At 38.9% G+C, this 15,594-nt stretch overlaps 1 protein-coding gene across 2 annotated transcripts in view; it reads right to left on the reverse strand.

Moving 5' to 3' along the window:
* Positions 1-583: 583 nt before the first annotated feature.
* LOC309523907 (phosphatidylinositol-binding clathrin assembly protein-like) overlaps positions 584-15,594 on the reverse strand; it is a 49,020-nt gene continuing 34,009 nt past the window's right edge. The window contains exons 12-20 of one of the 2 annotated variants that reach the window (XM_082208130.1): positions 15,126-15,229; positions 13,492-13,638; positions 12,903-13,013; positions 9,291-9,407; positions 9,161-9,191; positions 7,446-7,566; positions 6,188-6,244; positions 4,916-5,023; positions 584-3,713 (exon numbers count right to left, since the gene is read on the reverse strand). In XM_082208130.1, the coding sequence (XP_082064256.1) occupies positions 3,699-3,713; positions 4,916-5,023; positions 6,188-6,244; positions 7,446-7,566; positions 9,161-9,191; positions 9,291-9,407; positions 12,903-13,013; positions 13,492-13,638; positions 15,126-15,229 (811 nt within the window). In that variant the 3' untranslated portion in view covers positions 584-3,698. The remainder of the gene's footprint in view (positions 3,714-4,915; positions 5,024-6,187; positions 6,245-7,445; positions 7,567-9,160; positions 9,192-9,290; positions 9,408-12,902; positions 13,014-13,491; positions 13,639-15,125; positions 15,230-15,594) is intronic. The other variant, XM_082208131.1, reaches the window with a different exon arrangement.

Raw genomic sequence — 15,594 nt, forward strand, 5'->3', positions numbered from 1 at the left:
CAGTGCCCATAGTGACGGCACGGGATGCTGAGCACCCTGTTCCGTCCCTATGAGCACCCCACCCCTATGAGCAGTTTGCCCCGCCCCTATGGGCACTGCGCGCCCCGTCTCATCCCTAAGGGCACAGTCTTGTCCCTATGGGCACTGTGCGCCCCATGGCGCTCAGTGCCCATAGGAATGGCACAGGGTGTGCGGCAGTGCCCACAGGGACGCAGCGCGTGGCAGTGCCCATAGTGACGGCACGGGATGCTGAGCACCCTGTTCCGTCCCTATGAGCGCCCCACCCCTATGAGCAGTTTGCCCCGCCCCTATGGGCGGTTCACCCCACCCCACGTGCCTGAAAGGCTTCCTCCACCACTGGACTAGCCATGACTGTATTCTGCTCTTCCCCCAATTTATTTTGATCTCACACCTTGCCACTGTTCTCAATTGCGGCAACCTAAATATGAAGCAAAGACAGCACTCTAATCATACTCAAGAACCACCCCACCAATTGCACATTAAAGATCTGATAAAGGAGATTTATATATATAAGTTAAAGAACTACAGACTAAGTATTACCTACAAAGGTTCAATGCTAATATTGACAGCCAAAATACAGCTACTGACATTTATTACTTTTTTGGACAAGATGCCATTGGTTTATTGAACAAATAGATAATCACTTATTGTCTAGAAAGCTCATTTATTATAAAATCAAAGTCCCTGGTTATAAGATAAAAGCACAACCTCCAAGTTTAGGGTTATTGGAGACAGAATGTAAAACTGAATCTGACAAAAATTACACCAGTATAGTGGGCAACAATTCTTAAAAAGAATTCCTCAAATAACCATTACTGGTTAAGAGTAATGCCATTACTAGGGTTTACAGGTTACCTTCATGTATGAGCATGGGGGAATCCCCACACATTTGCTGTAGGGAAAAGGTTAAATTAGGTTGTGCAAGTATCACACTGCTTACAAAGATTGCAAGCATGAGAAGATGCACATACTCAGTAACATTTTGAATTCTAGTCACTGAGCTGGAGAGTTAGATACGAAAAGAGAAATTACAAAATCCAGTCTTCCTTAATGAATTAAATTGCATATGAATAGAAGCAAGAATGTGTAAGTATTGGGGGCTTATGCTACCGTGGGAATATTGTGATTATTATTATGATTTTAATGGATACATCAATGATTACTGTATAATGCTGTAGAAAGCACATAAACAACATACATAAACCCATTCATTTGGAGAGTTGAAGCTGCCCTCTCTCTGAGGAGGTGGGTATTGCATGAAGTTCCCTGCTGTAAGACTGCAGCCAGTAAATGCAATAAATTAAGCACAGTTAAACTGAATTATTAGAAAATAATATCTGGGGGATAAAAAAGGTTGCTGCCTATTTTACAACCCCAAACTTTACATGGTCACAGCCTCTGAGATCAAACATTTTAGCTAGTTATTATAAAATCTGTGTAATTTAAATACATGTACTGATCCAAACTGGATTAAGAGACAGAAAATTGGTTAGAAGCATGATTTAAAATCCTAAATGAGGATCAATAGAATTAACTCACTAGAATATCAACTAAAACAAGGCCTTTAAGTAAGCTGCTCCAGCTTGTATAGGGCTACAATAAATATTGGTTTTGGACAAACCAGGAGAGTACATTAAAGCCCAAAGCCCTTGAAAATTCACTTTCCACATTTAATTACTGTACATGCATCCAGTTTATGTCTTTGCCAGTACATGTCCAAGATTTGGTCTGAAACGTTTTTTCCAACTTGCAACATTTAATCCATACAAAGTTAGTGGTTACAAATTGCAAACACATATGTAAAAAAACGATTTGATTTTTTTAAAAAATCATGTTTAGTTTGACAAAACAAGTATATCTTTCTTGAAGCAAGCATATATATATATATATTTACATTCTTGGCACAATATTAACAAACACAAAAGACACTTACAGGGAAAAGACTGGTTTTCTAGAATTTGACACAGCCTGAGCCACAAAAGTACTTTTTGTTTCTGCAAATCCCTTCCCACGGAACAAGGGCCAATAACTTGGCAAAAACACTTGGGAGATCAAGCTCAAGTGCTGCAAAAAGTTTTAAATGATAAAAAGGGGCAAGCTTAATGAAAGAAAGCCACATTGACATTTAAGAGAGAGGCTTTTTGCTGTTATTGCTACCGCAATGAGCTCAAGACAAGAAAATCATCACAGCAGTGATAGAAAGGAAAGAACCAGTTTGCACGCTTTCTTCAGTTAAAATGTTCTTTAAAAAATAAATAATCATCATCATTTTTTGCTTCCCATCTCCCCTCATAGGTATGCCCTAGACTCCATCTGACAAATTAAAAAATAATGTTTAAGGTAATCCTTTCATTATTTGGGGGCATTGTGTTTGAAAATCATGGACCATCTTACATTCTCCTACACTGCAATAATATCTTAAGTATCTTGAAGGATAATGGTCTGAACTTTTCAATACAAAAGAAATTTGAGCTAAATGTCTTAAAGCAGTACGATATCTGCATTTTGAATGTGTTACAAAGAAGAAGAAAAGATTATACAGCACTAGATTTTTTTTGTATTTCAGGGTTTACAAATATTTACACTCCCTCCCCCCCCAAAAAAGTTTGTTTTATGTAGTGACTGGCCCTTTTAAAATTTTCGTTTGCTCCTTTACCCACAACATGGGTCGCAGGCTATAGAGGGATAGAGGAGCTCAGGAACACAATTTTCCAGTTCTTAAAGTGCAGCACTGTAAATGATGAATGACTAAGAAAATGCTGGTGCCCTACATCTTAAATTAAGGGCAAAAAGCTTCCCAGACTCACTGCTGCTGGCCACCTGCAGACTTTTTTCTGGGACATGAAGGCAACTCTAGCTAAAGTCTGAAATGATGCTGCTATCTGTACATAAGAGGCTGCATAAGGAAGTGCAGCTATTGCCATCCATGCCAGGACTGCACACACTCTACTTTGTAACATACTATTTTCTTCAGAATAGGTCAGGTGCCCCAGTCTCTGCCAAAGCATAGCTCTATCACTTGGCAAGGCAACGCTCTGCTGAAATGCCAATTGACTATAGTTTTCTGCTAATGGCCTACATTTAGTTAAAAGTTGATTCACAGCATTTAAAACTCACAGTACAAAATTTGTGAATTAGAAGAAGCTAGTCTAGCATGAGAAAAAGCAGTCAATATTGGCATTTCTGATAATGCAAGATTCTTCTCAGAGTCTTATTGTATCAGGTACTGCTTAAGAGTATCTGAAAGGTTTATTGCTCAGCTTCATTCAGTGGTGCCATGGTAACAACGGCCACAGAATTCTGGGAGAAAATAAATAGAATAATTATACCCTCCACTAGCTTACTAGAGGCTAGCTGTTGCATGGAAATGCTGCAAAGAGTTTCCAAGTAAGCTCTTATTTAAAAAGGGAAAGTCAAGATTCTCCTTACATACTTTGCTGACCTTCAGCTTCAGAATACTTCAGCTTTCCACTGAAAACAGTCTTATGCTATCCAAAACCAAACATGATTTCATACCATAGTGACTGTTATAACAATAATCTCTAAAGCACAGCAATTCAAAGTAATTGATATTGTATGGGAAGCAGGTATGTGCCCTAGTGAGGACCGCAGTTCAAAAGTTCTGTCTTCTTTCTACCAATATTTGGTTGTCAAAGTGTCTTGCTGCTTTGGCGGGTCTACATAAATTGTATCTGCAACATATATAAAGAAAAACAAGCTGAATGAAAGTCATTAAGGTTACATATTTTTATTCACAAAATACTTGTAAACTGCTTTTTCATATATTTTTAAAAACAAAATTCTGGTGCACAATTCTTTTGTACATACACACAGGTAAAGGGACCCCTGACCATTAGGTCCATTCCTGGTCCATTGCAGCGCTCATCTTGCTTTATCAGCTGAGGGAGCCGGCGTACAGCTTCCGGGTCATGTGGCCAGCATGACTAAGCCGCTTCTGGCGAACAAGAGCAGCACACGGAAACGCCATTTACCTTCCCACCGGAGTGGTACCTATTTATCTACTTGCACGTTGATGTGCTTTCGAACTGCTAGGTTGGCAGGAGCTGGGACCGAGCAACGGGAGCTCACCCCGTCACGGGGATTCAAACCGCCGACCTTCTGATTGGCAAGCCCAAGAGGCTCAGTGGTTTAACCCACAGCGCCACCTGCATTCAACATACACACACTAAAACCATGTAAAATTTAAAATCACAGATCACCTTCCATCTGCTTAATAATATCCCAGGAATATCTCTAAAAAGTTGTGCTGATCAATCAGAGGCTTGGTTGAAGCCCTGCTTCTTAAAGTTGAACTACAAGGTATCAAGTCTTAAGTTTTGAACTTTCATCACAATAAAAGTTCCACTACTCTACTAACTACAATAAAATAGAACTTAATTGCAAATTAGGCAAACATTTTTTTTGGTCTGTTTTCAACAAAAAAACAAAATAAGAAACAAAGAACTGGTTTGTTTCCTGCTAGCAACATCCAGGCACAATCAGTTGCTGACAGACCCATTGCTGAAGGGCCCACAACTGCTTTTTTTAAAAAAGAACATTTTAAATAAATGTATATTTGATTCATTCTGTAACTCTTTGAGTGGAGCTGATCAAGCTCTATCTGAAAGTCTTAGCCTGCCTAACTTTCATCAGGAGGGGGTCTCAGTGATGTGAGGCAAGTACTTTAGGATCTGAGATGGTAAAAGAACATACCAGTATCCTTTCAAGCTCACGGACAGTTGAGTATAAATAGTGATGGTGATGATATTTTGCAGCCTAAGGAGCAGATTTGACCAATCAGGGGCAGTATATAAATATTTTAAAGTGGGAAGTGCTGTTAACAGTCTACAGGAATCATGAAGAGTTTCATCTTTATGCTAAGGAATACACTAACCTGTGTTCCAGAGATAGGTGCAAAAGGATTTGTTGGCCTTAGGCTGGTTTGGGTATATATCATAGGCTGGGGTGCCATAATAGGAGTAGCTCCAATCTGAGCAGGTACCTAAATGTCAGACAGAAATAGGAATGTATAAAGTCATTTACTGATCCTCTGAGCTTGAACATGGTTGCTCTATCTATATATTTTGAAAGCTAAACAAATTCTAGTTCCCTTTCAGCAACTTAACGCCAAAGCTCTCGAGGCTAGGTGCAGAAGCCGCTTATGCATGAACACAGTACTCCTACTGCTGAAGCGGCCAGTTTCTGCACTCTTCAGACAGTGGTTTCATGTGGTCTTCAACAGAGTCAGACCACTAATCCATCTAGCCCAGTGACATCTATTCTTACGGGAAGCAGCTTTCCAATGAGTCTGGCAGAGAAGATAATTTTCCCTGCCTGAAATCTGAGAGAGATGGAGGATTGAATTTGCTTGCAAGGAACTGAAATGCCTCAGAAGTGTGTTGACCAGATAATTCCACCCACCTGTAATGGCCAGCTTCTATAATAAATTGTCATAGAGCAACATGAGCATAATTATAAATGCAGGAGTTCAGATACAGCCAAGGTATTTCACCTCTTTGGAATTTGTACATAAATGGTGGGGGTGGATTAAGTTACAACTTGAATGCACTTTCAAACACCACCAAACGAATGGGCACCAAATAATAAACACCACCAAACAAATGGAATCAGTTACATAAAATATGACTAAAATTCTGTTTTAGCCTCAGATTTCCATACCTAAGCTATTGTAGACATCATTATAAAAACATGGAGACAGAATATTTGTGTCTGTTTCAAGAAAGAGATGGGGAGGCTAAGATAACTTCCTTGGGGAGGGACAAACTAGTGAAAAGGTCTTGCTCTAAGGGGATGCTAAAATTGCATCCATTAAAAGATGTTAAGACCACACTGGCAAATCTTAAAACGTGGTCTGGGGATAATATAAAAGACATTTCTTAGGACATCCAAGTAAAGCAGTGGGAAAAACTTTATACCACACTTTGATTAAAATGTTGGTAAGTACTGGGAAGCAAGATAAAAAATACTTCAGTGACTTCCCTTGTGCATGCAGAAGCTTTTCAGACTACTTTACAATGCAACAGAATAACAAAAAAATTAGTACTTGAGATTTCAGGCTCATACTGCTGCAAATTACGATGTATGACATTCAAAATAGAACATCTTCTCAATGTATTATATAAATATAAAGAGTGAATATTCTTACCATTCCATACACAGGCACTTGAGGTGTATTCAGTGGGTAGGTTACTGGAGCAGGTACCTTTGACAGGGGGGGGGGGAGATTGCATATAAAATTTGGCTACAAATTCCACTGCTAACACTGAAGGAAATGTATAAAATGCATCTTATTTTGCAGGATAGGAACTCGCATATCCAAGATAAGGTACTCCATTCTAGCATGGCAAAAAGGAGGAGGGACAGAAAATTATTGGGAGTAACAGGATACCAAAACTAGAATGACTTTAGCTGGAAACAAGACAAGCTAGTTATGAAGTTAATTATCCTCAGTCTTGCACACCATGTAACTGTACATTCAAAAAGAATTAAAGCAATGTGGCTGAATGAAATTACGGGGCAGCTATATTATTTGACTGCTCTTTTGTACAGAGAAAGTTCTCTTTCCATATAAGGAAGGAATAGCTAAGGAGAATATTTTCATTAATTTGATTCATGCTTTTCAACTCAGATTTGAAGCAACCAGGAAGCATAATAGATATCTAAGAAAGAGCTACCATTTATATACATAAGAGCAATTCACACCGAAACAGTAAAGCTGCAATCTGTGCTACTACAAACAAGTTAGAAGGCATCAAGCACCTGTTACTGGGAGCTGGAATACAAGGCTATGAATTTTTGTCATATCTGCCAGGATCCTGTCAAAAATAAAACACCAATCCACAAAGAACTGGAGACCAGAAGTGTACATGTACCAGGGTTTATAGGGCTGTTTCTCTTCAGCTGCTTCTCCAAAGCCCTTTAATTTCAATTTAGTACACATTAGCTACCTTCAGAATACAGTATTTTCCTTCTGCAGCTTACAACATTAAAATCATTTAAAGTAATAAAATATAAACATCTTGAAGGGGAGTCTCAAAGCCAGTTTATGATGGCTGTAAAGTGCTCAGAGAAAAACAAGGCAACAATTCCACTAGGGTAGCACCAGCCCCTAGTGTGCAATTAAGTAGTTCTTTGGATTCTGGCCAATATTTTTATCACAAAAATACTTTAAAAAATACAGAGAATCACATCTAGAAGGTACTAAAGTATTTACATGCTATACAAGATGCACTGTAACCTCCAATTTATTTTATGTCCAAATCCTCTCCCTTGGGATTCTAAAATTTCATGCCAAAGCCTTATTGGTAAATTCCTCTCAAAATTTTGACAAGAATGCTTTGTGAAATACAGGGGAAAGGCAAACACACAAACAATTTAAAGGCTGAAAATACTGTAAGTATTACCATCTGTGGAGCAGGAGGAATAGGGACAGTATTCCATGTAGTTGAGGTGCTTGTTTTCGCTTGCCAGTTGGTTCCACCAGTAAGTTTCTTCTCTGTAGGCTGATTCCACTGCATATCAGATCTAAAAACGAATTGAAAGCTGAGCAGTTACATATGGAGAACAGCTGAAATGATACTGCAATATATGGAACTGTTCTGTTAATCACTAATTTCTTTTACCTGCCACTATAATTACACTTCACGGCCCCTAGATCATAGCATTTGGTATATGTAACTTTTTAAGCACCACATCTACTTTTTATTAAATTCATAACTGCAAAATAAATTACTTCCTCCGTTTGTTTCAAGGTGTGCTTACTTCAGAAAGAGCCTGGCAAGTAAGAGAGCCAAATTTCCATAAAACTGGTGCTACGGTTACTGCTAAGGTAGCAGATAACTCAGCTGGCTTTATACATCGGAAACTGCTCTCACAAAGCAGTTCCCAGAGGTTTAGGCAAATTTTAAATCATACCAACCAGCCCACCACCTGGTCAAAACAATATTTTTATTAGCAATGTTAACAATTCACCTGCGCCAGGAACATCCCACACCCTGTGCCTTATTGATAGCATCCCTACACCCAAGGTGTGAAGCACGACTCAGAGCACATGGTGGCAAGTTTGATGTCACTGCACTTACAGGCAAATTCTATTTGTGATTTGTTTTATAGTCAATTAAATTAGACTTTTAACATCTTTTACTCTGGGACTTCTTCTTTACCTGTTTTAGTTATTGATTATAGCAAGATATATATGTTAATTTTTGAATGTTTAGAATTAAAACATTTGGATTTCCCCCCCTCTAGTCAGAAGAGACTGGCAGGATGGTGAAAGTTTTACAAACCTTTCTTTTCCAATACTTGAACAATAGTGCTATTCATGAAATCAGTTGCATCACATGTTTTTGGAGTGGGATTTGTGCCCCAACCCTGGCCCGGAAATGACTACCAGAACAGCCAGGTGTTACATGGGGAGATTGGGTTTGTTTTTAATCTTTGCTTAATTTTGTATTTTTAGCTGGATGTTAAAACGGGATGTTTTCATAAATTATATGGAAAAAAGAGGTTCCCAAGACTTCGCTTGGCTTAGTGTAGATTAAACTCCCACTGGCAATTAGAATGCTCTCCACAGACTTATTAACTGAATACAGATAATAAGAAATAATGAATTATTAGGAATCGTTTAAGGGAGGCGGGAAGTTACAAATAAGGGAGATGAGCCAGAAGTTGTAAAAAGATGGCTTGTAAATACAAAGATGTATAACTGAAAATGTTCAGGTTTTTTTTAAACTTTCTTTCTTTTTCTTCTTATGTTTTTTATTTCTTCTTCTTCTCTATTTTTTAAATTCTTTTTCTGTTTTTCTGTATGTATGTGTATTTGTAAAATGTAACTAAAAAAAAAGAAAAAAGCACTACCTTGAACCCCTGGGCTTGTACGAAGGCAGGCTATAAATCTTCTTAATAACTCAAAACAATCTTAAAAAGCTATTGCTGAATGTCTCCTTTTGAAGGTTAAGGTCTGTTCCGTTAGGCAATATTTGCTCTCACAGAATGATTGTATTGGCACAACACTGAATATTAGAAAATTCTGTGATAGCTCAGCAATGCAAACACAAGTCAAGGACATTTTTATCAATATATAATTAGAAATTATGAAATTAAGGAATATATGTCTCACTTTTTCGATGGTGTTCCTCCAAAGCCAAGATCTGTAATAAAACACCAAAAAACATTTAATTAAGATTTAGAATTCCTTTCATAATAAACGTAGGGAAGCCTTTCTTTAAAAATGAAAGTGTTAAACTTACTTCCAACCAGATTAGCAAGTGAAGAATCAAGGTCATTGGCCAAAATCTTCCCACTGTGCTGACCAATTAAAGCTACTCTCTGATTTTGAGCTTGTACTGTTGGTTGCAATACATCATCTGTAAATTAAAGACTGGGTACAAAGGAGATAACCTTTTAAAAAAAGAGTATTATTGGTTTGCAGCTATCATTTCAACTGGTAACAGAAGGCAGAAAAGGGTACCACCACCCAGAAATCCCCTTCTCCCAATAAAATGCCACAACCCTTTTCGCCTAGTTAAATTAGTTGTATATGTGATAGTCTGCTTACATCCACAGATGTAGGAATAAGAGTTACATCTATACTGTGATACTCACTGAAATGTCAGAATGTATATTTTGGCGAAGCTGGGATGTGCAAACCCACCTAAGCACACTATTTACCGAGAGCAATGGAAACTGAATTCTAGCCAGTATTAGCTTTTATGTACAGTTTCCATTTCAAAAGAGCTTAAAGATTAGACAAGATATAGGTTAAACCCCACATTATTCCTGGAAAAAATGATTCTAGACAAAATTCTAATAAGCTGCTGGAATGTAAGATTTACACTTCAAAGCTTTAAAAAGGAATTCTTAAACCCTGGATTTTCAAGCAGTCTTGAAAGTGTACAAAATATTTTAATGCACACAAAGATAACCACAGTTTCTCCTATGTATATGGTGGTTTGACAATTGCACTGTCTTAGAGATGTAAAATTAGAAAGCACAAACCAAAACCCACACACAACCATCAGTGCAGGAAATGGACTTGCCCAAGCAGCACCAAAAAGAGGAAATTTACAAAACTGGAGTGGGCGTAGATGGGGAGGTCATAATGTTTATTTTATCAGAATAATCAGTTAAAAGAAATTAGATAGCAATGTTTCAATTATAGCCTTCAGGTGTCTTAAGTACTTTAAAGCCAGCGTGTGTGGTAGTTTGAATGCTGGAATTAGGTACAGCAACCTAATCGGCCACTATCCTTCCTGGGTGATCTTAAGCCACTCATCATCTCTCAGACTAGCCAACCTCAAAGGGTTGGTGTGAAGAAAAGGGGGGAGTGCCATGTACATTGGCCTGAGTTCTCCAGAAGAGGGGAATGATAAAGATCAATAAAAGTTTTTTAATGCAAGGATCATGTTCTTAGCGTTAGGCAAATATAACAGCTAAGAACTGCAGGCATGCTAAAACACCATGATGTAATGGTCCTTAGAGACCGGCTGTTTGCCTTCCCCTGGCAATGTTTGTCTTGGAAGTGGTGGTTCCTATAGAGAAGCATTCAGTGTTGGAGGCAGTAGCTGGGGAGTGAGAATGGAGAGAGTGTTCTTGCACTTTGGTCAGCCACTGTGAGAACAGGATGCTAGACTATTATTATTACCCATCCTTTACCCTCAAGGTAGATTTCAACAATTAAAGCACAATGTTAAAAACAAGCAACTTAAAATAGCAGAAATAAGTTGGGAACTAAATATATATTTAACTCATGTGTCAAAAGCCAGGTTAAAGAGATATATGCCTTCAACATTTTCTGAAAGCTGTATAATGAAGATACCAGACACATCTCTATGGGGAGAGAGTTCCACAATTTAGGGTCTGTTGCAGAGAATGCACTCTCCCAGGCACCCCACCCCAAGCTTCTGGGGGCAGTGAAATAATCAACAGGGTGCCCTCTGCCAATCTTAACACCTGACAGGGCTTGTTGCAGTCTTTCAATTATTCAGGGCCTGGGTGTTTTAGGGCTTTACTCATTAATTGTGAGCAACTGGGAACAAACTAGTAACCAGTGCAGCTGTTTTAAAACAGGAGTTATATGAGATCTAAACAGAATCTGGCTGCTGCATTTGGGGCCAGTTGAAGTTTAAAAGTTGCCTTCAAGGCCAGCCCCACATGGACCACATCACAGTAATTGAATCTGGAAGTTACAAGAGCATAAAGTGCGGTGGCCAAGTCATTTCTGTCCAAACGGGGCCATTGCTGGCAGAACACCCAGAGCTGGAAAAAGGGGTTCTGGTCACAGAAGTCACCTGAGCTTCCAGTGACAGTGTTGAATCCAGAAACAGGCCCAAGCTGTGGATGTGCTTCTTCCGAGGAAGTACAACCCCATCCTGGATGCCTGCCTCGGTTTTCTGATCTGGGTCTCTAAATAGGCACTGGTCAAACAGGGCTCATCTTATGTTCCAGTATGTTTTAAGACAATGCATTCCTATGGTCACAGGAGTTGAGTTTTGTCCTCTGCAATCTAAGATAGTTCCACATTCATTTCAATTGAGGACTCTGATCTGGGCATGTATTCTTTTACAATCATATTCATTCCCTCCCTTGCAGTTGAACACAATATTGAGTGCCCAGGAAACTCTGGAAGCATGTGCATTTGAGGTGGATAAGAGAAGCATTTTTGGTCTGTACACCAATCAGACTAATCTCTGCACAAACACCTTTCAAGTGCTCATTGAGGAGCAGTTTCCTGCTCACAACCTATAAATGCCCAGGTGGCCTTTCTATGTAAAATCATTGCTATGAGTAAGAAGAACCTTAAAGCCCTTGATTTTACTTCCTGGGTTACACTTAAGGGCAGAGACCACGGGTAGCACAAACTTATTTATGTTTACAGAGAACAGAATTCTGTGCTATTCAGTGGGGCTCACTCCCAGGTTAAGCATGCATAGGATTGCAGCCTTAAGCTTACAATCACTTTATTAACTTACCCATTGAAATCCATGATCCGGAACGCCACATTGAAATATACCAAAAATAAAGAAAAGGACAATCACAATGGGTATTAGATTAGCAGGAAACAGAACTAAGCACTTGTACTTTGGGGCAGGTAACTTTTTTCTAAAAGACAATTTAATCAGAAACATTCTAAGGAGCTTAGAATTTCTAAATTTAAATTATTTAAGTCCATCAGTTTAAAAAGACAGGCACCCTCCAGCGAATAAAACCATTTGATACACCATTTAAGCAAAATTAAAGTATGACTTCATCCCCATGATTAGGCAGCATGGTGAGTCAGCAAGTGACTAACTAGCAAGTAGAAAAGAGCAAGGACTATTTTCCCCTCCTCTTGTGGCTGAGCTTTAATGTCTAATACAACAGTGGGCATTCCTGCTGCCCTACAATTGTTTTGAGATTCCAATGCCCATCAACCCCAGCCAGAATGGCCAAGGGTCAGGGATGATGGAAGATGTAGATCAGCAATATCTTGAGGGCCACAGGTCTCCCCAACCTAATGGAAATGCCAAGAACAACATTTAGCAGCCCGGGACTCTGAGGAAAGGCTATTCATGCATGTTCAAGGAAAGGAAACATACAGAGAAAAGTTATGGCTGCGCAATAAATGACAAGAAGGAAATTTGCCAGATAGGTTTATTCATTTGCTTTCCACTCCTTAGCCACTAGCTGTCCATACATGTGAAGAATTGGTGCTCTGTCTTCCATGCATTCTGGAAAGCAGTGTTTTACAGATTGACATTATATAAAATAATTATCTGATAAAAAGGCAAATACTGAATCCAATGATCTATATAACTAGACAAATAAAAGTAGCTGCTGGCTTTATAAAATGCAGAAATTTGAAACACATTAAATAGCTTTACCTGTTGCAGTTCTAAATTCTTGTACTGCTGATTTGCCACCAAATACAGCATCAAAATCCACATTGACTGTTGAAGAGGCAGTATTCTGTGGTACCGAATTAAGGGGATATCCTACAAATGATAATAAAAATTATTGGTACTGTTGTCATTAAATAGTTCTGCAATTCTAAGAGGCTGATGTTATGTAAACATTTATAAGAAAAGTACAGGGTAGTGTAGAGAAAGAAAGGAACAAAGTAGACCCCAGATTTAAGAAGGGGCATCTAGTGAATTATAGAACTTTGGAAACCCAATCATGTATATATGATACACACACACACACACACACACATATACACACCCTTTTTTAAAAAAAAGGTTATGGTCATGAACATGTCAAAAGTAACACATGCAATTTTGCATATTTAAAGTGCACAATTTTGATTCTTAATTAAAACTGTCAGAGTTATCTGACCAACAATTAGCAGTTGTAATGTGGTTTTGAGTTGAAACTAAGAAAATTAATGCAGAAACTGAGAATTAATACAATTAGAAATATTAGAATCACTGTAATAATGTATATTTGGAAAGAAATTAGAGGATGATTTACCACTAAACAGTTCCACTGTTTGTTTGGAGGTAAAGGTGGATGTCACAAAAGGGGTGGTACTTTTTACAGCTTCTTCAACTGGCTTCATATCAAAGAGGTCCAGGTGGGGTGGAGACCCAACACAACCATTTGTGGATGAGAAAGTTCCTTTCAGATACAGCATTAGGTTGAAAGAAAGGGAAAGAAGTAAAACTAGAACACAAGGAGTACTCAAGAGAGAAGACACACTGAACAACATGGGGAGTTCACAGAAGCAGGATGGTAAGGACTTAACACGGTTTTGTGTAAGGCTGTTTCTCATTGGTCTGCTCACCCAAACACTACTGAATGAAATTCATACCAGTTTTGTCTTTCATACAAAAATGCACAACCCTTTGGGAGCGGGAAACATATATTACACCAGAACACACTTCCAGGTCTTTAGACCAAGCAGTTGCTATTTCTACTTGAGCCTCACTGACTTGCTCACAAAATACACCTTGCATTCTACCAACACAGATTCATCTTTGGCTGTCAATCTAAGTCTGCTTTAGGTATAAAGTAGAGATGGAATTCTCATAACCTGTCTCTGCATTACATCTGAACCTTTGCTTGTTCTGCACTGGAATGCTAGCCACTGTTTCCTGGTAGACATATTTCTAACTTCTGGGGGCAGGTGGTTAAGCTATCCACTTGTTAACTTTTCTCATAAGTAGAGTGACCTGTAGGATTTTCTGGCACTATATTTTCCTTCCCCAAAACTCTGACGCAGAAGTGTATGATGCACAAGAGAGGATATCTGTAAGTATGAGTTTGTGACATGATCTTACTGTGCCTATAGTTGAAGCTGGGAAGCAGCATCTCAACAACCGGTTTGGACTATATCTGTACTATAGCCGAATTTTCTATGTGTTGAGGACATAACTATTTTTACTCCTGTACATATCTGTTCTATATAGCAGCCTTATTTAATTCCATCACTAACTAGAATCCTAATGAGAGGAAGACATTCAAGTTATAATTATGGGCAGAGGCAACTCCGTGTAGACCAAACTTCCTACCTCAAGTTGTTCTGATAGCAGCTAAGCATTTGGATGTAGAACTCAGAAATGCAAAATGGGACAGTTACAAATACCCACAAACCACAAACATTCTGTTATGTTCTCTGCTCCTGTTACATGTTTCATTTACTATGGAAAACTGGTTCACAATGACCTAACAGTTCAGAACACACACCAGGAGATGCAGAGAAGATGTTACACCAGGGCCATGTGGCAGCGGGGGGGGGGGGGCAGCCGGGTGCACCTGCCCTAGGCCTCGGGGGGCTCCGCCAGGGACTAGCTGCTCTTTTTTTTTTACTTTATTCTAACAAGGCCTGTGTTACACCCTATGTAACGTACCCTCAGCAGACAAAATTTGCAGATGTTTATGTTTCTAATAAAACTAGGAAGAAAAACAGCAATAATTTTGGGGTACAATAATAGCTGCTGTTATCAATTACATGTTTCTCTGCCACAGCTATTAATAAAGGCAACTGGATTACATGACAACATAAGATTAGCTGTGCATTCAGGAATGTATGACAATCTGAAAGGGTAAAGACAATTAATTCCAAGGACTGTAAATGTTTTGTTTAACCACAGCAGTAAACTTACCTCCCCAGGCACTGCCTGCTGATGTTGCTATGGCTGGAGTACTCTGTACCGTTGGAACAAATGCAGGTTGGAGATCAAAGAGATCAGTAGAAAGATTGGGCATGCTGAAAGTTCCAAGAAGGTTGTCAGCTATAAATGGCATACTTAAGCAAGAGGAAGTTTATTATGCTGTTTGAACATCTGAACATTAGACAACTTCAAGAAATGCCTGCATATACATCCACTGACATGAGAGAAAGAACTTGAAATTTCACTTTACAACACAAATTTGATTTGATGAGATCCTCCAAGAATCCTCCTCTCCAAGGTAGATTTTGTTCACAACAATAAAGCAAGTATTAACCCACTGTCACCCCAACAATACTGTCAATGCCAGGCTTGTGCTGCAGAAGATTCTGTAGCCTTGTTTGGACTCCTCTTTATAGGCCTTCCAATAAATGGTGAAGGAAGGCTTTCAGCATCTGACCTT

The sequence above is a fragment of the Podarcis vaucheri genome (genome assembly GCF_965113315.1).
Source record: "Podarcis vaucheri genome assembly, chromosome: Z".
Classification (NCBI taxonomy): domain Eukaryota; kingdom Metazoa; phylum Chordata; class Lepidosauria; order Squamata; family Lacertidae; genus Podarcis; species Podarcis vaucheri.